Source organism: Vanellus vanellus, assembly GCF_965231255.1.
Source record: "Vanellus vanellus genome assembly, chromosome: 4".
NCBI lineage: Eukaryota > Metazoa > Chordata > Aves > Charadriiformes > Charadriidae > Vanellus > Vanellus vanellus.
This window is the reverse complement of record NC_138909.1, coordinates 60,132,773-60,157,254: the sequence shown is the minus strand read 5'-3', so window position 1 is coordinate 60,157,254 and position 24,482 is coordinate 60,132,773. Positions and strand designations below refer to the sequence as shown.

The 24,482-nt window shown below is 39.3% G+C and overlaps 1 protein-coding gene across 1 annotated transcript; it reads right to left on the bottom strand.

Moving 5' to 3' along the window:
• Window positions 1-6,433: 6,433 nt before the first annotated feature.
• Window positions 6,434-24,186, bottom strand: BST1 (bone marrow stromal cell antigen 1; the record flags this gene model as incomplete). Its single annotated transcript, XM_082482931.1, has 9 exons — window positions 6,434-7,729; window positions 10,890-10,949; window positions 11,462-11,548; window positions 13,554-13,646; window positions 16,843-16,919; window positions 17,520-17,602; window positions 18,091-18,226; window positions 19,346-19,475; window positions 24,017-24,186. 9 exons carry the CDS (start codon window positions 24,184-24,186, stop codon window positions 7,615-7,617), a joined length of 951 nt encoding a protein of 316 aa, XP_082339057.1. The 3' UTR covers window positions 6,434-7,614.
• Between the last annotated feature and the right edge of the window lie 296 nt (window positions 24,187-24,482).

The window sequence follows — 24,482 nt, the reverse complement described above, 5'->3', positions numbered from 1 at the left end:
TGTTAGATTAAGTTGCTCAGGGCGTTCTCCAGTGCAGTTTTGAAAACCTTTACGGATGGAGAATCCAGAACCCCTCTGGGCAGCCACCCTCACAGTGATTTTTTTTTTTTAATGTTTAATTAGAATTTCACTTGCTGTATTTTTTGACCATTGCCCCATGTCTTTTCACTGAAAAAAATATGGCTCCATCTTCTCTACAATGTCCTCTAGATAGCAGAAGAAACTATCCTTTCTGAATAATTTTCTGGATCTTCTTTTGGAAGATTTGTTGCTATAGCATATAGAAGTGTCCCATGTAGAGTCTTGCTGTTCAGACTTTTCATAACAAGGTTTATGACACCCATCCCCCAGTCATTTCAAAAAGAATTTAAAAAAATTTTCCTCTTAGATGAATATTTTTGGAAGAAATAGATGAGATTAAGGGAAGCTGTGGAAAAGAGTTACAGCGTGGCTGTCAGGTTTGGTTCCTTCTTTTTTTTTTTTTTTTTTCCAAATTATTTCCATTAGGGATTTGGTAAAGCAGAAAGATTCTAGATTCTCCAGTTCCTTTGAGTTTTTGAGTCCTAGAACAAAATTGCTGTTTCACCCTATTTTGTCCTTCCAAATGTCCTTACTTTCAAATGGGTGATCACAACTGGAGAAATAAAGGAAGCCAAGTGTCTTGGCCTCTCAGCAAACATTGTGCTTGTATGGAGGACAAATCTTTTATCAGCAAGTGCTAAATTTTCCTGATCAGTAAATTAGCTTTCCAAACCTTTCTGATTGCCTGATTAGGTAAGGTTTGTTTGTCTTTGCATGCATAATTATTCCTGTTTGCCTATTTTCCTGTGAAGTTCATCAGGGATGTTCTGAAAGGGTTTTTTAGTCGTATATATGTTAATTTTTCTAAAAACCTTTCTGATCAGGAAGCTCCTATCAAACACCACATAGGAAACAAATTCCAATCTTTTACATGTTATTGTTCCACACCAGGCTACGGAGATAGCATAGGGGATGAGAGCTTTTCAGGGCCTGCAGCAGAGTGTAAGGTCCCTAAATTAGTGGCCTGCTTTTTCCATTAGCGTTGTGCTCTGCTGAAATGGCACTGGAACGACTAGATTTTAAGCTGCTTGTTTCTAGGACATGATTTATGGACAGTCAGATTACTTCAGTAGGATCAAGTATCCGGTGAGATACACTGACAAGAATATAGACGTACCCTGAACTTTCTCAGAAGTCATGACATCTGTCCTTCAGCTCAGATGTTTCAAACTGTACTGCAGTTTTGACTGCCTTACAAATTAGTAACATTGCGATGGGATGCGCATTTAAAGCTCACGTCCAGAGAAGGGGTGTTTGGGAACCTCACCTTCGTTATTTTCCACGTGCACAGCTTAGTTCCTTCCTAGAATCTATCTGATTAGCACTCGTTTCTCCATGTGCTGCTGTGGGAGCTCGCTCTTGGCCAGTTGGAGCCATGACAGCACTGACTGTGCTGTTCAGTGTCACACAGGGGAACAGACACTAATGACCGATTTTTTTCCTTGTTTACTGCAAACAAAGATCCCAAAGGGTCCAAAACATTCTCCTTCTTTGGACCAAGCTTCTTCCTCCCATTTCTGTGCTTGTTTTCCCTTGCAGGCTCTCTTGAGTGTCAGGCCATCTGCTCCTTCCCCTTCGCTTGGAGAGCCTGGTGCTTGTACACGTGCTTCCTAAGCTTTGCTGCTGCCTGAAGAATTTCCTGCTGTCACCAGTGCTGCTTTTTTTTCTTTGCATTTTGCAGTTCCCAATTTCTTTCTCAGCTAAAGAGGTGGGTTTGTAACAAAACAAAGACTTAGCCGGGGTTTGCGCATTGATTTGCTCAGGGAGCAAGGCAACGTGCCCAGAGATCCCCTACACGAAGGAGGTGGAGTGGGGACACAAGCTGTGGAGTAGCTCCAGAACAGTCTGAGGAAACAGGTTGCTTCATTCTTCTGTATCACCTTCGCCTTTTTTTAATATGCCTATTTAGACATGTCAGAAAATGATACCCTAGACAAATCTGAAAAAAAAAAACCCCAAACCAAACCCCACATTCAAGTGTATAGTGTTTAAAACACCGATCTGCAGCGCGGGGGAGCCACATTTAATGAATCATGCATTCAACATGAATCAGGCTATAAAGAAAATATTTTTTTACTCAAGTCATGTTTCATTTATACAAAATGGAACAGCTGCAATAGAAGAGTTTGCAAGAAAGTGAGAGCTATACCAAAGTTATTACCTAGCAGTGAGGGATCTTACTGGGATTTCCGGTGAGGTTGCTGTACTTTTTTGTGCACAACATTTTTTCAAGGTTTAGTTTTAGTGCAGAGGAAAAGCAAATGCAGTAGCCTCACCGACTTTCATGAAGTTGAGCGCTTGTTTTCTGGCCAGTACCAATTACGATGCTGCTCACACATTCTGAAGGGAAATACCCAGCAGGCTCCCATCCCACTGAGGCAGCCAAGGAAACAAAGTCGACACAGAAGTATGCTCTGCAAGCACAGGAGCGTGTAAATTGCAAAAATTCTCCTAAAAGAACTACAGGGAGTAGATCTGCAGCTTGGCAAGGATCCGTGTGATGGTTCAAAGGTCAAAAAACAAGAAACTCGAAAAACAAGATCTTTCCTGCTTGCCAGCTATGTAAAACATGCTTTTGTATACACACATATAAATATTTGTCCAGGATTTGATGCTGTGGCTTCCAAGTTTATTGGTTATTCTTACTGTCCTTAACTTCTTTTCGCATGATATATGACATGTACTTTGCTTGTCATCACTCTTTCTTTCATATTATTCCAGCAGCTCTTTTCCTATTTAACCCCATGCTAATGGGCAGTGGTGACAGAAAATCCAGCCCAGAACATTCATTCTGCGTTGTGGAAATACCAACGCTGGATTTTCTGGCATCTTTCATTAAAATGAAAGGAAAAGTAAGAATGAAGCATGACACAGGCCAGCATGTCCTACAGTTGGGATCTGAGAGCACAAGATTTTGATTGAATACTTATTTATGCCCATTTGCTTCCTCACTTGCTGCTCTTCAAAATCGTACAATGTGACGTAGGAGCTTTTCCACACCTTTACCCTGACTTAGCATATCCCATAGGATACCTGTCATTTACTTGAGTACCTCTCTTGACTTTACCTGTTTCAAATGTGAAAAAAGAGTCCTCCTGCAGTTTGGTGACCCAGTGTTTGTCAAATTCTTGACATATCATCCTAGTTTATGCCTGCAATACCTGACATTCCTTGTTAATTATTTATACAAGCACTCATATCAGATTGTATCAGGTGTAATGGCTAAAAGATGCCCAAGCAAATGCAGTGACTGGATTAAAAAAATACAATTTCTTTCTTAATTATTGTAACTAATGGTATAACCAGCGTTACTCCAAACACACAGTTCCGGAGCATACCCTCTGCCTGCACTTTGGGAACTTACCACACTTACTGCTAACATAGCGCAGAGGTATTCCTAGTCAAATGGTCACGAGTCAAGGACTAGTTACTTTCCTTCAGTGCCTATTACTTAAAGGCAACATGTATTATTAAATATAATTTCCTCCTTAATTTCCCTTCTATAAAACTTCCAACATCACAATTTTCCACTCACACACTCTGCTAAAAATACGAAGTAACTCATCTGCGCTGAGATCAGGTTCACCTTTGCTGCGAGCGGCAGGAAAGAGAGGAGAAGGTAGGCGAAGAGGGGCTGCCCAGGCAGGGTGGACATGCTGGCATGGTGTGAGGGTACGTATGTGCCACGCTCTCAGGCTCCAGTTTCCCCCTCTCCCTGCCAGCCTGCACTCGAACTGCGCTGCTGTAGTAAGAGAACGAGGGTCTCCTCTGAGTTTGCCTTTGTAATTCACAGGGCACTGTAGGAAATCAAATGCCTGCGGATTATAAATAAAATCTGGTAGATTATATTCTTCACCTCTTAAATAAAATGGCGAGTAAATTTAGACTGGGCAGAAGCTGGAACTAGGAAAAACCTGAAAATCAGAAAAACACTTCTGAAGAGGTTGAGCCACCCTAACATTTGCCTAAATTAAGATGCCGTGCCTCCCCATACCGAGCTATTTTAAACCACAATGTTTGGCTCTGCTAAAAGAACTTTACCCTCTCTATTGTTGAAGCAAAATACATCAGAATTATTTCTAAGTAATCCAATTGAAAGGAAAACTATCACGAAAGTTAGCTTTCTTTGAACAATAAGTATTACACAACTTCTTGAGGTTTCAGTTCAAGTTTCACTACATTTGAGATTGGAGATCAGAAACACAGTCGTGTCAGCTATATATCACATCAAGGCCAATATGACAAAAATAAACACCAGCAGTATAAAAAGGGCAGAGAGGTGAACAAATTGTCCTTGCTTTATTCTCATAACTTCTTCCTCCAGAGCACTCGAGAGTTTGCATTTAAAAGTAGACAGAGCAGGTATGAGCAGGTGCTTATGTGTGCATGCACGTACATGCTGAAAAAATGAATTATTATGAGAGTTTGGCTTTTGTCAGATACAATGACCGGAACACATGCAGCAGGAAAAAAAAAAAAAAAGTAGGTTAGCAAAGGGGGGGATTATATTTCTTTCTTTATAGGAATGAAGACCGTGACATAACTGAGTTCTTAAGTGTTCCACAAAACGGGCAAAGACAGGAAATACTACCTTAGTATCCGTGGCTTCCCCGGGTCTGTCTGCAGAAATGCAGAGCACCTTGTAATGCTCCTGTACACGACTCTTTCATTTGCCCTGAATGGTTGGATATTAACAGATCTACACAGGATTGTGGCATCCAACTGGATTCAAAATGAAGTGACATACATGATGTTTTCATATGCAAATGAATTCAGGTCTGGAGACAGCTGATTTTGCAGTGCTGCTAGTACAAGTATGAATGTATGAAACGTTCTGAATCCATATGTGAAGTGTCCTGCTGAACATTACCAGGCTTGCAGGAGTTTACGCAGAAGGGCAGATGCTCTTAAAAATAATGGTTTTTCCAAATTTGCTGCAGCTGTTACACAAATCATTGCTAATCAGAGAGCATTTACTGAGTGTTCAAGACAAGCACAGGCATACGTAGCTGACTCTCACCACGTAAGTGTAAAATATATGTTTAAATAGCAATATTCACACATTTTGTAAATGTAGAAATAAATAATAAAAGAGATATAAGGGATTCTCTTGCTCACAACTCTTTGTTCTTGTCCCTCCCTCCCTCCCTCCCTCCAGGAGTAACAAATAACCTTATTGTTTCTTGCTTTGCTGACACTTCTGCCTCTCTGCTTCTGAGATGCCAGTCACACTGTTCTTTCACACAGATTAAAACCATTATATTAAACTCAAAACAATCGATCCACATTCAGCTTGAAATTTGCTGCCTTTAAGATCTCAGGAAGCCTGTGTACCTAAAATTTTGCCGCCTTTTTTTCCCCCCCCCCCCCAGCTATATTAGTTGGTTAGCTAAAAATCTTTACAGATCTTCCCAAGCTTTTCCACCAAGTATGAGATGCTTTATTCAAAAGATAGGAAACAAAATTGCTGTCTTTGCTACCAAGTTGAAGTAATGGGAAAAGAGGCAAGAACGTTAAAAATATGAAAACACTGCAGGAGGTTTCTGAGCGTGTTGTTCTTGAAATAAGGTTATGCGTAAATAACCTCAAGTTATTTGAATCCTATCTATCCTGCCTTGTATTTTACTCTTCTTTCAAAACACAATTGTTTAGCACTTCTTTCAGTGTGTTTGGTATCATATGCAACAGCCAGCATTGACCACGCTGCTGGAGTGGATTGCATCCAGAGGCTGGAAAGTTTTTATAGGCTGGGAAGCAAAAGCTGGCCTGCTGGGATGCTTGGCTTGTGGATGGAAGTTGTCTAAGAGGCATGTGGCTTGTTAATGGTATTAAGCTATTCTCTGAATCCTGGACACACTATAATATACAAGTCAATGGGTGGGACAACACTAGACCAAACGATGGCTGGGACACCTATCTGTGAGCCTCATATGTGCTCTAAAGCCTGCGGTCCAAAATGTGTCATGATGTGATCAAACAGAAGACTGATCAAAATTGCTTGGGTTTAATTATCTGAGCTGTGTCTGTGTTACCAACAGATACCTCTCTTATTATGCTGGCAGCTGCTGTTAAGGACAGCATCAAACAAGCAATAAAAATGAGGAGGATGTTGAAGGAACTAATCAAAGGACCCGTGTTTCAGCATAGGTAAGGAACAGTTTTGAGGCATAACACAGCCCAGATTTTAAAAGGTCTGTAACTTCTGATTTCAGTACTTTTGCAAATGTCTGAAACAGACACGGAAATCCTTCAAGATGGAGCCTAAACCCAGATGCGACACAGGCAAACGCAACTATGTGTGTAATATAAAGGGATTTGCATTAAAACCAAATTAAAGATTATTACAGGAAAGGAAGCTAGAAAAATAAGCAACAAAAACATATTTTAGTTATTTTATCTTTTAGATATACAATACGATACAGTTGTACCAGGGACTGAAAGGACATAAATCTACTATGGAGTCCTAAATCAGATGCACTGAGATAACAGGAGCATCCTATTCCAGTTTCCTGACAACCAGCTAATACAAACACAAATAAATAATATAGAAGCTAACAGAGAATGTGCAAAAAAAATCTACTTAAAGTTATTTTCTAGAAGAACAACTATTTCTTCCAAAGATTTACGCGTCATCTTGGTAGCTGGATGTCTTGGTGGTTTAGAGGAGCATCTAGCTGGAACACTTAGATAATTCACAGAAGTAACACAAGAGACCTTCAAGATGGCATCTGCTCTCTCCTCAATATATTCTGAAGCATGCTAACTGAGTACATTGCAAGCAGGCAGATGTCTGACTTGGCAGGTTCTTGTCTGAATTTGATATAGCACAAATCACATCATGGTGGAAAACCCATGGAGCTTTCTAGACCTGGTATTCCTGACTATTGGCTATCCAGTGGCCAGCAAACCGCCAGCTGAGGAACAGCTGTGCGGATGATGAAGCAATCGATAGTATGTGGTAAAATACAGTATGCAAGCCAGAATCTCTCTGTATCATAGTTTCAGGTAAGTTTGGCCGAAGTACTGGACCCTTTATGAAAATGAGTTTAATTTTGCCATTGTCTCACCTGTTGCATCTTGTACCAAGTGAGCAATCTAAGCTCTCTCTCATCTGAATTCATATTTCCCTTCCAAAACACGATAATCAGGCACTTCGTCTCCAAGGCCAAATGCTAGGATTGTTTTTACGAATAAGTAAGCTGTGTGGGAGACGTATGACAGGAATAGTTTCACTTTTCTTTCTGAAATATGTGAACAGGAAGCATTACTCTCAGTTTAATTCTGGAGGATAAGAGGAATAGCAATGGATTTCTTCTATCCAAGAAAAGCAAATGAAGGGTGAGGCTTTCTTGAAACAGTAGAAGAATTTTTAATACCGAAAGTATTTGGTACCTAGATAGAAGTATGCAGCGTTTTAATATGCAGGTTTGCCAGTCCCAGAACTAGGGTGAAATTGCAGTTAGAAATTAGTTAAAGCCAAATTTATAGCCAGCTAAGGCAAACATTCAGTTTGATTTGATTCAGTTGATTAACTTAGTACATTAAAGCAAATCTGAACAAAAAGCCTACAAAAGAAACAAACATAAGCTTGTTCCAGCTGCCTCCTCTGTCTGAAGATATAGGTCCTCTTTGTGCTGCTGGTGCAGATCTAAAGAAAAGAAAACAAACAGGATGTTCACAGCACAGAGCTGAGTTAGGATTCTTTTAAATATCAGGGGTTTGTTGCCAAGGATGAAGTTTGCAGTCCAAGTGCTAAGCTAGAAGTTTCTTTATAAGAGGTCGCCACCAGATTCCCTTTGGTTGTCCTGATTTTATAAACAGGATATCTGTGTGCAAAACCCTGGGAAGACTCCTTTCTACCTTAACAGCTGAGCCTCCTTGTCTCTCCACATCCATTTATTGTCTCTAGCCTTATGCTTGAGGTTGTATAGAGCTCTTCTAGACAGCAGTGGTCCTAGAGATCTATATTTTTACAGCACTTCATAAAACAGTATCCAGATCCATTTCTAAGTCTCCCTGCCATTGCAATAATGCAAGTAATAAATACCACCACTAAAAGGTTGCATCTGGCTTCCTTTCGGGTTGTGTTTGTAAGCCATTTACGCCATCTAGTGACTATTCTTTTACTTACAAGTTTCCTTCCAACATCAGGGTGTCAACAAGCCAAAGTCTATAAATTTTGACTCAGCAGGAACATGGTTCAAGCCTGGAGAGGAGTTAAGGGGCACTACGACTACCCAGTAAGCGCTAAGCACATCACAGCGCCTTCCAGCCATCCCTCTGGTACCCTGACCCAGCCCTCTCCTTTGGTATGCTGACGTAGCAGGAGCTGTGGTGACAGCGTCACTTGCACAACTCCCATGTTTTGGGGCTCGGGACAGTTATTCTTTGGCGGCTGAGAAGCCAGCTATCAGTCTTGTAACAGCAAATAGGCATTGTGAAAGGGGATGCAACGCAGCCTGCGTGCCTAGTCTCGCTATTTATTACGGAAGCATGAAAATGTAATGTGTACACTGAGCACACACTATGCAAAGAAAGCCCTTTCTTAACAGATACACGCTTTTAATAGGAACAGTTTGGTCAGTAGTGGTATCACTGTGTCAGTTAATGGACCATCAGAGAGCAGGGATCCATCCACAGAGAAAACAGATCTAGAAGATAATCATCAAATAATTTATATACATCTGCTTAAGGCTCTTTCTGAAAGGGCAGCTAATTTCAGCTGAGGTGTTATTTACTGCAGAGAAGTAAGTGATTTGGGGAAGAGTGTAAGTATTCATTGGCTTGAAGTATTTTAGCTACTTAAAGTTCAGGGAGAGGCAATGATCGTTAGCATTCTGATTGAGAGTCTCTGTCTTGATTAGGGATAACATAGGAAGCAAATCAAGGCTATTACATTGCCATGCATACAGGAGGGAATAGAAGGCTCAGGAAGGAAAGACACAAGGAAACATTTCCTAAGGAGGATGATAACAGCTGAGTTGCCTAGTAGTTACCCCAGGGAAGTATGAGACTGGTGCTTAGAATACACTAGTGGTTATGTTAAATTAAGTACTGACGTGGATGGAAAGGAAGGGGTGGCTGCTCCCCTGCTTACATACTGCAAGAGCTATGTGGTAATACTGGGGAACTGGTATGCTCATCCCTTAGGTGAAAGAAAAAGACATTAGTGGTTTCCAAAACCCTTTTCATCCACATTTCCTCAGCTGAGGAATGTACCCACATCACAAAACTTTGAGGGAAATGGTTTAAAACCTGGGAGGAGAGAAAAATCTGTTAAGAGTTCACAATACTATATTTTTTTAAGTCCTGGAAAGTGCTTTTTCCTCCAGTTTGTTAATATTGTCACCACATTCACAGCTGCAATTTTGCATGGGACAACTGTATTTTGCTTTGACACATGAACAAAAGCCTTACCGTTCACTGGCAGAACAAGGAAACCCTATTTCAATCCACCATGCAAGTGGTATCTAGTAATAAACAAATGCCTTAACAGGCCTGGAAGCCGATTCTATGATCTACTACCTAGGAGGAGTCTGGAGATATCAGTAGTATCTAAAATGCCAGTTTTCATCACACACTTATAGGTTGGTGCTGGGATATAATTTGGATGTAAGAATAAATGTTGTCGCATCACAAGGTAAGTAAAAGCTTTCAGTGCCCAGCAGGAACAGAGAACACTCCCTTTCCCTGTCAGGGTGTATTAAAAACTGAACATATGCTACAGAAAGTGATATACACCTCCTTTTCTGTACTGCGTGAAGCATTACTGCCACACACCCAGAAGCAGGCAAGCAGGAGTCACACCTCTCTGCTGCCATTACCAGGGACGGCAAATCAGGTTTTTCAAAGCAGAAGTTATCATTGCAGTATTACAGAGGTATTAACATACAGAATATTTTCAGGTGCTTGAATTAGGGCAGAAAGGACAGTAGGAGATAGGATGTGGCCAAATGTACGGATTATGCATAAAAATACTACAATTAGAGAACAGCTTTTATGCATCTATGTATCCTACAACTTTCCAAACTGTGAGGAAGTTTTCACATTCAGATGTTCAAGTACCTTATGTGTACCTATACATGCAACAGCATATAGACTAAGCAACTTAGCCACAATTGAAAACAGTCATCTTTACTGTAAATTCACTGAAATACATCATACATTAATCTAACCGTCTTTATTATATAAAGAAAAATATGGATAAGAAAGGAAACTATTAAAAGCTAGTTTGGGAGTGATGCCTGCTAATGAAGAAAGTTGTATCTTGGATGTAATCTGCATTTTCTGCAGATAACCTACCGGCCCAAGGTAAATGCATTAAAACACAGAAATTGGGTTTGCACACAAAACGGAAGACTAAAAAGAAACTTCCTCAAAATTTGGACCCAAAATTTCCAGTAGCTGGAGAAATGTCTTTTAGATCTGTTGCCATTTGACCTACAATTTCATTATTCAAGGAAGAGTATTAATGAAAGCATTTTCAAATTTGTAATAGATTTTGCATCAGAACACTGGTATTTACAAACTTCATTCATACCATCAGTGACATACGGTGTGATTGTGTGATCAATGAGAACTGATTAACACCTAATTTTGAATAGTGGGTGCTCACAGACAATTGTGCACAAATTGTAGATGGAAACTGCTTACTCAATACACAGTAAGTAATAAGTTCAAGAATACTGTATATTGCGTATGGGTGATATATCATAGATGACAGAGGTGGAATCTGTTGACCTGTTGATTTCTGTGTTATTTCTTTGGTTGTAATGACACTGAGGATGGATTGAACTTGTTTTACTTACGATGAAAGAGTACACTTAGAATCATCAGGATAATCCAGGCAGAGTAAGAACATTACAGACCTGTGAAGATATACTTTTATTTAGCATCTTTCAGGCAGAAAACTGAGGAAAACAAATGAAAAACAAAAAAAAAATCCTCAAGAGTATTACCATGTCTAAAGCTTCCCTTCAATTATATTTTTCTTACAATCTACTGTGAATAACTAGAGCTGTGAATACTACTGTGAATAAATAGTAATTCTGCAGACATTCAATAGTGTTTTTAACTGTTGTTTCGATTTTCAATCCAAATAAAGATTTTACAGTGAAGTGGAATACACGAGGCCATCTTCTGTGTCTGACATTGGGTAAGTACAACGTTCCACTTAAGTATACAATACGGTGTTGTGTTTTGCTCAATTCATGGCCTAAAAATGCAAAGTCTGAAAAATGTGACATCACCCCTCTAACATACTAGTCTCCTACTGAAGACACAACATCACTGGCACTTAAGTATCAGAAGGTAAGAAATCATTTAAAATAGATGTGGTGCTTCTGCAAATACACCATATTAATGAAGGATTTTCACTTACTTGTAATTGTCAGTGCAGGTGACATCATAACCAAGGGTTTTCAGCCTGTTTTCTAGTATCTTTACAGTATGAGTTCCACAGGAATCTCTGTGAGAAAGGATTTTAATATTACTGCAAGTCTTTCATTATCTAATTTCCTTTCACTGAACTTGATGGAATTAGTAAAGTAAACCCCCATTACTCTGCCTCTTCTATATTCCTTAACACCTATGGAAAACGGGTGTACGTTGCTATTTATAATGCTTCATTTTCTTACAGTCGTTTAATATTTTATACTCAGTTTGCAGAGACTGGAGGATTGGCTTCAGTCAGTGTAGTATTTGCAGATTCTATTAACCGATATTCTCACCTTTAATATTTCACTAGACAAACACAAAAAGAGCTAAATAATTGTGTAAAAATAAGTAAGTGTTTAATTTGTATTATTCTTTGGTAGCTATTTAGGTGGTGCTAAAGTTGATGCTAGCCGTCTTCACAGAATAAGTTGGTTAAAATAAATTAGAATTATTCTTGTTGTTAGAAGCTTGTCCTCTCTCTTGAATACAGAACAGACGTAAAACACAAGGAGAGAGAAAAAAACAGAAACACTCCCAAATGAAGCTTCTGTGTCTAGCACTGATTTTTTAATTTGTGGTCCAATTAGTAAAAGAAAGTTTAACATAGTGCAGAACCTACTGAGACCTCTAAAACTTGCACCAATGGCAAGTATTAAGACCAGTTAAGACTTACCCATTGTCGGTAAATACAAAATCATATGTGGAAAAACAAAATCATTGTAACAAACGATTAATAAAAATACACAAATAGTCCCATGCATCCAGACAAGCACAAACTGACAGACAAATTAACATCCAGTGCTTTTCATAATTTGTCTTTGCAATAAGGGTGACCTTTGCAAAGGTGAGCTGTAAGGGTTTTTTTCCAAAAGGATATGATTCTTTGATTTAAAGAGAAAGGCTGAGAAACGCTAACCTGAACTATGCTTCATAAGACTTCACAGCACTATATGTGATCTGGGTTGGCCACGCCAAAATTGAATGAAAGAGAAGCAAAAGGTAATAGGAAAAAGAAGAGATGACATGTGAAAGGGAAATGATACAAAATAAATGGATGCAACTAAAAAGTGTCAAGTAGCAAGAACAGAAGCCTCATGCTCCTAAGAATGTAGATGACATCAGGGATTCAGTCACCAGTGGTGGATATAGTGACATCTGAGACCATTTCTCTGGCCCTCTTCAGCCAGGGCAGTTTTAAGACCTATGAAGCGCCACCATGTTATATTAAACTGGGGACCCTGCAGATGGTTGGGGTAAAACTGACTTCCTCTGCTCCTCTACACCCGATTCATCTATTTACATTTGCAGGGACCCCACAAAAGCTATAATGAACAGATGATTTAATTATTCCTTTAATCAATCCCAAGGCCTAATTTCTGGCCTAATGATTTCATTATTTTAAACTTCAGAGTTCATTTTCCATTATGTTTCTGTTGAAAATTAACACTTGGTTTTTGGCTATGTACCAACAGGCTATTCTGTTTGGACTAACCTGTTTTAGTTTGTTTGTTTCTTTGTTGAGTTTTTTTAAATTAAATTAACAGCAAATTTAGACCTTTTTAAAGCCTACTTTTTATTATTAGATTGATTTTAAGCATTGAGAGAAGATGAGCCCCCTGGTGGTATTTCTCTTCTACTAATTTTCAAACAGTTAGGATAGGTGAAAATGAAAAGAATGCATATGGCAAGGCGAAAGAAGTATTTCCTGTCAGCATTTAATCTAAAATTCAGATTGATGCTTTTCTCAGTAAAACTGCATGTGCTATTATCTTCACTCAAGATCTGAGATACAAACACACATTTCTCTAACTAAGAGTAGACTCCAGACCTAATATTAGAATTTATTTATATTTTGTCCAATACTGTTATGTCTGTACTCTTTGGGAAGGGTAGGGTGTGCCTTCTGTGTTAGTGAAAGCACCTAAAATATTTTTAGTTTAATTGCTATGCAAATATAATCAACCTGAAAGCTAAGGTGAAATTTTGAAGACGGGTCCAAAAAAGGGAAATTACATTTTTTGGAAGATGTAACTTACGTGTCTGGTCCTTCAATATCATCCACAACCCAGATGACAATTTGTGAGATTTTGTCTTTCTGGAGATTAGGTATTTCATAATCTGCAAAAAAACTGATTCAAGAAACAAATTTTTAGAACTATAAAGACCATGAAAAAGAAATAATCTTCTTCTCCTTTGTATTAACCAAGGCTCTGATCCTTCTGTAGGATATGGGGTTGCTCAATTTTACATTTCCATCTTCTGATTACAATCAGACTCAACACAGAGAAGAAAAAATCTGATTCACATTCTGAATGTCCTCAAAGGTCAAAGGCATTTAATCAGAAGGTTTTTTTTCATATTCTTCATCGTAGAGGAGCTCAGCTGCAAAAAAAGTTACAACTTAGAAGTGAACCAGAATGAAGTGAACTTTAAAAAATGCAAAACCAAACCAAAAAGCATTTGATACTTAGTAAAAACGAAAAAGGTCAGTCTTGTAGTTATTGCTTTTAGATACAATACAGTTTTGCTTTAAATAAAAAAATAACAACAGCCTCAAGACAAATATATTTTTAGGTACAAAATCACAGCAACAGTAACATGAAGTATTTGTCTAGGATACGTAAGACCATAAAGGGGAAACTTTTACATGTCTCCATCCCTCGCCTAGGGAATCTTCCAATTTATTGCTTTGTGTAAATTGACTTTGACAAGTATTTAAAAAACAATTAAAACAAAATAATAAAATGACAACTAAATCATAGAATCATAGAATGGTTTGGGTTGGAAGGGACCTTAAAGATCATCTAGTTCCAACCCCCCTGCCATGGGCAGGGACACCTCCCACTAGACCAGGTTGCTCAAAGCCCTGTCCCACTGGGCCTTGAACACCTCCAGGGATGGGGCATCCACAACTTCCCTGGGCAGCCTATGCCAGTGTCTCACCACCCTCAGAGTAAAGAAGTTCTTCCTAATATCTAATCTAAAGATGCCAATTCCAAAGGATTATTTTAGTGTCTGTAAACTGAATTTTTTGTGAGATGCAGGCATTTCAAAGCCACAGATTTCCAACCCTTCCAGCAAGATGTAATGATTTCCAATCTTTTAATTGCTCTTTTTTTTTTTCTCCCTCAGAAAGCTTGTAAGGGCTGCGTCTGCACTGAATGCTTGGTCCAAACTTGAGCCTAGGTGGGTGCTCTAATTTGCCTATCATGGGTGTTCTTAAATGTCTACATCTGGGCTGCAGAGTCTCTTAGCCACTTTAAATGGTCTGAGACCCCCCCAAAGTAGAAGGGACTGTTAGTTGTCACCTCCTGGATGAGACCAGTGGTGGCAATGTCACCACCGTGCTGTCCTCCTGATGCCTGGAGGCAAGCTACTGGTGCTCTGGCATGCAAGCTCTGTTGGCAGCCCGCTGAGACCTGTTCATGAGGTTAGCAAGTTAATTTAAACTTCTTCAGAAGTGGAACATGAGGAGGTGGATACCAACAGTTGCCCTCTCTGGTCGACTCTGATACAGTGGTGGTTAACCAGCGACCCGTAGCAGCAACAGAAGGTTTGTCTGTCTGTCCACGGTGTTCAAGCCTGTCTTAAACACATAGTGAAAATATAACCAAAAATAAAGATTCCAATTATTTTTAACTCATTTGACCCTTCATGAATATATTATTGCCAGCAAAAATGCAGCTTTCTTCAAAATATAAAAAAATCTTTAACTAGAGGAGTCAGAAACTGTGGAAGAACAATGTACAATTGGCTTCAGTAAACCAATTTTTGAAGTAACTAATATAATTAAAGAATTCTGCCAATTGCATTCATACTGTGTGGATGAGCAAAGTTTTTTTGCAGTGAAGTGATAAATAAACCTTAACTGACATGGTAACAAGTGACTTAATGATGATTTATGTGTACAAACTGTAACGCAGGATAAACTTTGGAAGTGGCTTTGAAATGACGGAAAACAGACCAGAGAGATGTTTAGGAAGACAGGTAGATCTTTCAGATTACCTTCTACTATTAATTATTCAACTCTAAGCTTCTTTCAAACAAGATCTTCAGTTATAAATGGGCCAGAAGATACACAGCAAAGAAAACAGATGGAGTAACTGGCTTAGGTTTTTTTCATGGCAAGCTGTGTTCCAGTGGTGGAGATTTCACTGGTTACGAAACCACCAGGAATGTAACCCAGGGAACTGGTGGGCAGAATTAATTAATGTGCCAGAGGTTTCTGAAATAAGGAATCTGTAGATTAACAGAAATAAGGAATCTGTTTCTGAAATAAGGACTCTATATGAGATTCTGGGCATTGACCTGCTGCCAGATGTTATCATCTGTAGAAGACTTCATCCCAGCTGACCACCTGACCAACCCAAGGGGACCATATAAGTCTTCCTGATTAGCTAAAAGCTGTGTACACAGATGGACCTTTTGGGGGACAGAGGTAAGTAGGTGTTTTAGAACAGATGGTTCTTGTTTCTCTCTTATCCAGAGAGAAAATTAACTTTGTCGATGATTATTTTTTGTCCTCGGTGAGCACACAGGAGTAGGATCTGTTCTATGTTTTTTTTAAAGATGGTTTCTTTGATCTGCCTTGGACAGGAGAGTTGCTGAGGTGAGGAAAGATGTATTTTTCATCAAAGGTAGGCAGTCACTACAGCCAGATATTCAGTAAAAGTTCTTAAGGGTGCATTTTTACAAGGAATTTTCATTGTCAGCCTAGATGAACTTCTGCATATTGGTACACCTATAAATCAGGGAAATACATCTGTCCTTAATATACAAGGGAAAAATGAGAAAAGAAAGCTAATCCTTGCTATTATCCTTTTCAATTATCTTTTTTGCTTTCTTAATCCACAATGAATCTCAAGCTATCTCCTGTCTTGGTCATGGAGAAATAGCAGGACCAAGCACTTTCACTATAGAACTTACCAAGTTTGCTCCTAGGCCTGACAGAGGCTATGTTCCCTGTAATGCTGTCCTCTCCTTGGAGATGTCCCTGCATAAAAATTCTGTAACACTTACCTTTTATAAGACATACACTTTTTGCCACAGTATGTATGCTGACTTGAAGGCTGCTTTCAAAGAGCATTTATCCTGCTTGCCCCAGCAGTTTGTAAAACGCAGGAGTCAAAAGGATTGTTTCCATCCATTTCATGTTAATTCCTACAGCTGGAGACAATTAACTCTGCCCACAACTGAGCAGACTTCCACACAACAGGCTTTCAGCTACACTTCCCATGCTTTGGGCAGCAGAAGACCCAAACAACCAGTTGACCCTTTTTTTGCAGGCATCAGACCTTGTACACACAAATAAGTCAGTTTTCTTACCCTGGGTCTGGATAAGCTCCTCCAACTGCAGAACCATTCAACAAGACATGTATCACCCCAGAACTGTGCTGCGCATACTGAAATACACAACGATTTTTTTTTTTTTTTTTCAGAATTCATCTTACAGTTTTGTCATACAACTCAGTATTGTTTCGCAAGCAATAATATCCAAGAACGAATTTTACCAAGAAGAATATCAGAATTCTGAAAATAATACCAAACTAGCACCCTAGCAGGTCACTGCAGTAGAGAGGACATAGAATATAAGTAGCCTAAATAGCCAATTCATTAATTCAATGCACCTTCTCAAACTATTTTCTCACACCTATAGTTTCTTAGCACAGGAAGAAAGCATTCTGGCACTCTGTATTGGGTTTGATCTGTGAATAAAGGGTTTCCACGCAAGGCTGTCAAATGTCGCTTAGGACCTGTATTCAGTAGACAACTGCTGTGCTTATTGCACTTAGTATATGCTTAATATATATTAACAAAGCTAACACAGAATTTTAACCCATTATCTAGCTAAGGTGAAAGTTAGGTTCCTTTTGCTAAAACATTGTACCCAGTGTAATACGGCAGAGTTACATACTTAAATCTATTTTGATCTGGCAATGTTTTCCTGAACCACCCAGGATACACTCACTAATGTACAAAGTCAGCGCTAATGCAGCATTTACAGTGATTGAGGCCATCCTCCAGAAAGATTCCACCGCGTTGTTTTCACATTCCGCCGTGGTAGGGCAGGATTCATAGTCCAGTCCTGTAGGAAGGCATGTGATTTGTGTTATTAGAGAGATGGTAATAGCCATAGAAAGTGACCTTAGAAAGCAATTAAATATATTTGCGCATTACTCACTGAACATACAAGATGTTCTGTCATAACACTGAAAGCTGAAAGTTGTGTTTTTTTCAGTAATTTTCCATACTTTGCGGTTTACACAAACAATGACCTTCTGTGGATTCAATAGTTTGGCTGAAACGGCTCTAACTCTATACCTAGGATGCAGAGAGCTCCACATTCAGAGGACTGAGGAGGAGGTTTATGTCCTGTGCAGCACTGTTTAGATTTCACTGTGTGCTCCCCTGACTGCAATGTTAAATATTCACACAAAACAGGAGAGAACGACACAGCGAAGCTATCCCTGATTTTTCATGGGGTAAGAGCAAAATTAGCTCCTCCAGAGCACAGCAGTCGGGCTCCATTATGGTTTTACAGACAGATGTTTAATATAGCACTCATCGTCTTACCAGCGCTGTTTGCCTGCCCACACCAGTTTAAAAAATCTGCAAAGAAGCCAAACAGAGTATCACCCAGAGACATGTAGCGACGGCCTCTGCCAGCAAAGGTATTGACTAGCAGCTGATTATTTTCCCAGAAGATAGACTATATAAAAAAAGGAAAAAAAAAACAACAGATAAATGAACCATCACTTGGGCATGCACACAATGAGATTATGGGGTGTCAAAACCAGTTTAAAACATGTTTTGGTATTTCTTTCAAAATAAAGCTAATAACCAGAAATGTTAGCTATCTCTTTAGAGGAATAAAGGTTTGTGTTTTTTTTTTTACAGTGGTGTAAATTCTGATCACTAGAGGCTTGAGAGGGATTCATACCGTGATGGGAATGGAGCTAGACCTATATTAAATATATTTAGGCCTAGCTTTGCCTTCCTCAGCAGACAGATATAGGAAAAGGGAGAAAAAAGGGAAGACAGATATTTATAAGCCAACTATGTTACCAGAATTCTCTCACACTGCCATGTTGGCTTATGGTGTGAAAAAATCATACACCTAGCTGTTATTTCTGTGTTTGCAAAACTCATTCATCAATTAACCCATGTTGACAGGAGTATTTATTGGTTTAGTTTGTATCATTTAGAGATAAGGAATAATTGTGCTAGAGGAAAAACTGCTTTAAAGCACAACCTTTTAGAGAAGGCCAAAGAACACATTCTGAAGGGATACAATGGCATTAAGACCTGTGGTGTTCTACACTTTCACAGTTGTCTCCAATTGCCAGTACATCAAACCCTTACTATTTTCTAGCATATAACAGCATCTTATCTCATTTCTGCTTATGCTTGTTTAACATGTCAATGTTTAACATGTCAATGTTTAACATGTCATTGCCCTGAGACTTGGCTGTGAGGAGTGGAAGCAAAAGATGACAGCAGGTACAGTCTTTGCAGGCAGAACACCTAACTTGAGGAAAAGTAAGCGCAGAAGTTCAGGGACTACGACAGAGTTCCCGGCACAGCAGGAAAAATGGGGGATCTTCGGTATGAAAACAGAGAAGTTGCCGAGAAGTTACTGCATAAAATAAATGCAGCCAAAGACATTGAAAAATGCCATCAAGCCTGAGCCTTGTTTGTAAACTACGGACAGGCCAAAAATAATGAATCATGAGTCAGCCACAGAATGAGTCTCGGTCAATTTTGAACTGTGTCATGGAAAATCTGCTGGATGTCACAGGACTGTTAACATAACTTTAACAATCATTACCTTGTTATGTGGAATTGTGTGCAATGACAGGTTGATGAATAACTCATAGTCCTTAGGTAGAATGCTGCAAGGATCCTTGTTAATAAATGCATTTTTAAATGCTTCCCATATCTCTGAACAATTCTTCTCACTGCAATAATTGAAACAAACAAATGGCAGAATTTTTTTTTTCAAAGCAGACCAAGAAAGTAATTTGAAGGCCAAGTGCAAGGTCCTACATCTGGGTCGGGACAATCCCAAGCACAAACACAGGCTTGGCGAGGAATGGCTGGAGAGCAGCCCTGAGGAGAAGGACCTGGGGGTGCTGATTGACGAGAAGCTCAACATGAGCCAGCAGTGTGCGATCGCAGCCCAGAAGGCCAACCGCATCCTGGGCTGCATCAGAAGAAGTGTGGCCAGCAGGTCAAAGGAGGGGATTCTGCCCCTCTACTCCACTCTCGTGAGACCCCACCTGGAGTACTGCATCCAGCTCTGGAGTCCCCAGCATAAGAAGGACATGGACCTGCTGGAGTGTGTCCAGAGGAGAGCCACAAAGATGATCCAAGGGCTGGAGCACCTCCCCTATGAGGACAGGCTGAGAGAGTTGGGGCTGTTGAGCCTAGAGAAGAGAAGGCTCCGGGGAGATCTTATTGCGGCCTTCCAGTACCTAAAGGGGGCCTACAGGAGAGCCGGGGAAGGACTTTTTACTAGGGCATGTAGTGATAGGACGAGGGGGAATGGCTTTAAACTGGAAGAGGGCAGGTTTAGATTAAATATTAGGATGAAGTTTTTCACTTTGAGGGTGGTAAGGCACTGGAACAGGTTGCCCAGAGAGGTTGTTGAGGCCCCATCCCTGGAGGTGTTCAAGGCCAGGCTGGACATGGCCTTGGGCAACCTGAGCTGGTGGGAGGTGTCCCTGCCTATGGCAGGGGGGTTGGAACTCAATGATCTTCAAGGTCCTTTCCAACATAAACCATCCTATGATTCAAATTCCCAAATTAAACCCCCCAAAAGTTTAAGATAGAAAACTGAAGTCAGAGTGGTAGAAAACTTGCAACCCGGGAAAAGCATAGAGATCTTGTCTTTTCCTGACACCTAACAGCAGCAGATTAGGAAGTAAAGCAAGGAAAATATTAGGATTTAGAGTGTGGAATTAGAAATACATAGTAATTCAACAAAAATCTTAGAGGGTACAGTATACACAGCAAGCTTGCTATTCAGCATTGTAGAAATACTAAAGAAAATGCTTTTCTTTGAAATCTTCCAGATTCAAGAAGCCATTTCAATTAAGGCATAGCTAAAAGTGCAAAGCTACTGAAATGTAAAATTACTCTTAAAATCTCAGATTCAAGTGCAGGAGGAGTTACTAAAAAGTTTCAATAGTAGAATAAAGGTTTTGACAAAGAGATGCCTTCTATAGGCTTTAGGATTACGCAGCTTTACCTTGCTGGAATGAGTACCGTGACCATGGGACACGTACTGTCACTGTGTAGCAGCTACAAGAATACTGTTAGGATTCAACATTTAAACTGCTTGTGAAGGGAGGCCTGAAATAGGATGCCAGGCTGTGCAATTCAATGGTTCCCTTCTGCCAGCTCTGCCTTGGGCACAATAATCTCTTGCGCAAGGACAGGACAGGCCATCTAGGGACGGAAGTGTATTATCTCTCTGGATTTGCAGGATCTCATCTGTCACAGCTCTGAGCCTACCTGGAGTAATTAAAAAGGGAATTGCTACTTTCACCGCTTTCCCGCAGTACGTTCCCCTTGTACGCTGTGACAATGTCTGTGCCGGGAACACTCTGCAGAACGCAATAATGTATTTTATGTGCATCCAGCATTCCTAACGCCAACAGCTGTAATTGCAAAGCTGTAGCTTGAACAACAGTAGTCCTGGGAAGTATACCATTACAGTGTTTTTCTCATTTAATGTCACCCATAGACAGAGAGGTTTCTGCTAGTGCTTCCTCCCGTGCAATTCTCTAAGGAGCTGCTTTGCGCTGCTGGATGTCGCAGACACTTTAAGGATAAAGGACCCCTTGTAATGAGCTATACAGCTCCCATGCAGGAAACAGACCACAACTTCTCTTACAGTTATCTCTGGTCATGCTTCCAGTAACTATATAAAAAACCTCAATATTTCGTAGGCAAATATGGGATCTTGATCTGAAAGTCTTCAGTAATGCAATATGACCCTTGATCGGCAGTTCCAATGTTTAAACAGCCTTACTTGATAAAAGGATTTGCACCCTATTTCTGATTTCGAGCTGTTAAACTTTAGCTTCTGACAACTGTATATACTTATCTCTCTGCTAAAGAGCTGTCTACTGTAAGTATTCACTTATTCATGCTAGTACTTGTAAATTATGATCAACTGAACTCTTAACATCCTTCTTGACAGTTGAATCCAGCAGTAATTTTCTGGTTAATTCACATATTGCATGTTTTTCCTTCATGTCTTCTCATCCAGGTTTGAACAGCTTTTAAATCAAAAGGATTATTCTGCTCTGTTACTCAAAATTTCTTAGCTGGCAAAAATACTTGTTGAAACTACAGGGTGGGGAAGGACTGTAGTTCAGGACAATTCCTTCCAATCTTAATAGATGCCAGTAAGTTGTATTAGATTTATCTCATACTAGTCAGTTAAAAAAAAGTTTTCAAAACTTCTATTATATACTACAAATAAAGAAACGTGGGAAATGTGCTACAGGAACATTTGTGTTATAAAGCATACTCCTATTAGAAAATTTCAAATATGATTTCCATCCAAATCTCTCGTTTCTACAAGACCATAACATCTTGTAAAATGCATCTTTTAACTGCCATTTTGCACGTTCTGTTTTAATGTAAGGGAAAGTTTTTCTTATGTTTCTAGAAACATCTTTATGTTTTAACTGTGTTGCAGTGTAAAGACATGCTTTGCTAGCTTCTTTTCTGTTAGCAAAGTATTTTAAAAAAATTATTCTATTTGCACATAAATTCAGAAACAAAACCTATCCAGGTGGCCATGTCTCTGTAAAAGCTAGCCTGGGGACAATTAAGAAACAGACAATGAACAGAAAGTGTTATAAATAATTAGAATATCTGTTTTGCACCTGTGCAATATGCAATTTCCATTTTGTTTAGATTACACTATTTGCTTATAGACCTAAGGGAAAGAGAAAAAAACACGATATGAAATTAATTGTGCAGCTCTTCTTTTTATAATGCCTTTTTGGGCCTTAATTCAGGAAAGCAGTCCTGATGTCCAACCTCGCTTCATGCTATTCTGAGCAAGAATACTTTGATGAGTTCTCAATTTTAAAATTATATTGTGTAAGTGTCACAGGAATTTACTAGACCACAAAACTGTCATAAACGTGAGACGTATAGAAATATTTTCAAGAGTACTGTATTTACAATTCTAAAAGCCCATATCAGTCAATGATAAAGTTAACATTTCCACAGTAACGACCCTTTATGTTGCTCATTTTAGTGCATTCTGCATTATTAGTCATGTCCTGCTTCAGATGTAAATGAAGGAACAGCTGTTAACTCCAACAGGAACTCTACCTATCTAGAGCCTACTGCAATATCAGATTTCATATACCTACACAACTGTTAACTGACTTAAGTTTTCATAGTTTATATTATATATTATATTGTAGGTGTGTAAAATTCTATAGTTAGAGTTTACTGGCACCTTCCACTGACAAGTTTATGAATTCGCCAAACTCGAATTTTTCAGCTGAACTTTTAGTAACGTGTTATGGGCATTAGGATGATTTTTTGTTTCATGATCCGAAATGCTTCTGACAAGTTAAGAAGGTTATTAGGAAGAAACATGTTTCGCCTTTGTTAAAAGCCACAAACCTGTTTTCAGTCCTGTATCTTCCTGTTTTGCAGCAGGAACTGAAACTGGGAGGTTGGGGGAAGGAGGTGGTATTTGCTGATATTATGCAACATAATCTAACCCTGTTTAAGACCACAATTCAACGCTGAGGAAACCCAGCCAGGCCCCCCTTGTAAATACCTCTTCAAACTATCTATCAAGACAAATTCTAGTGGCAGAATAAAGGACTGAACTCCAGGAGACTGTCCTTCTTAGTTTTTTTTTTTCCTTTTTACTAAAGCCCAACAGTGTAAGGACAACAAAAAAAAAGTGGTCATTTTAGCAAAGTACGTGACTTATCTCCAGTTCTGTGTCATTAACACAGACAATGAAAGCTCATGGGTAATGATACTTCAGCAGTTGATTACTACTTGATTTTTCAGGTGGATTAGCTAAACAGTCTCTTTCAGTACCACAAGACAGCTATAAAGTGTGGTGCTTTCCCTCTTACATGACCTGACATAGAAGGCACACAGAGTAAAGCTGGTCTTCCCGAGAGCACTGTAAGATTTAGTACTACAGAAATACTGTCTCCACTATTTCTGTGCGGTGTTCTCCTTACAGAACACTGTGGCGCTGGGGTGGGGTGGGGGGGAGAAATTTGAAATAAAAAGTTGAAGGATTAAAAGTCTTGCCTTAATTATACTACTTTTATTAACAAGACATCCGTCAAAGTTCATTTTTTGTTTCCAGACAGCTACAAGCACGTTGACTTCAATAGGATCACTACTTTCCTGGCTGGGAGCAAAACATCAAGCTTCTGATTAATAACCATTTTCTATAGAACATAAAAAACTAATCCATAAACAAGCGAAAACTTACCCAACAGCAGGATTCACAATTCTAATATAGTCATAGCATCTTCCAATAACAATACTTTCCAGGTTTTGCGTTGTACCTTCACCTTTCCATTTCCTTCCCTGCACTTCTGAGAAGCTGTTCATAAGCAGAACAGAGACAAGTAAGAGAGACAAAAAAAGGCTCTTCATCATGAATTCTTGACAACCCAAGTTCTTAAAAAAAAAAAAAAAAAAAAAGAGAGAGTTAAATGATACAATTTAAATGGAAGCCAGGAGGCTTAACGATTAATATTTGTAATACTGGCTATAGCTCTGTACACAAAAGACGAAGTTAGACGGAAATCTGAACCTTGCTGGGGACTTTAATCAAACCGTTTCCTGAACGGTTGCAGCACAGGGATACATCACTTCCTCATGCCTAACTGTTCCCCACTTCAGTAAAACGAGACTTTTAAGGTCATGATATTGCCACCTGGTGATAACGGAGA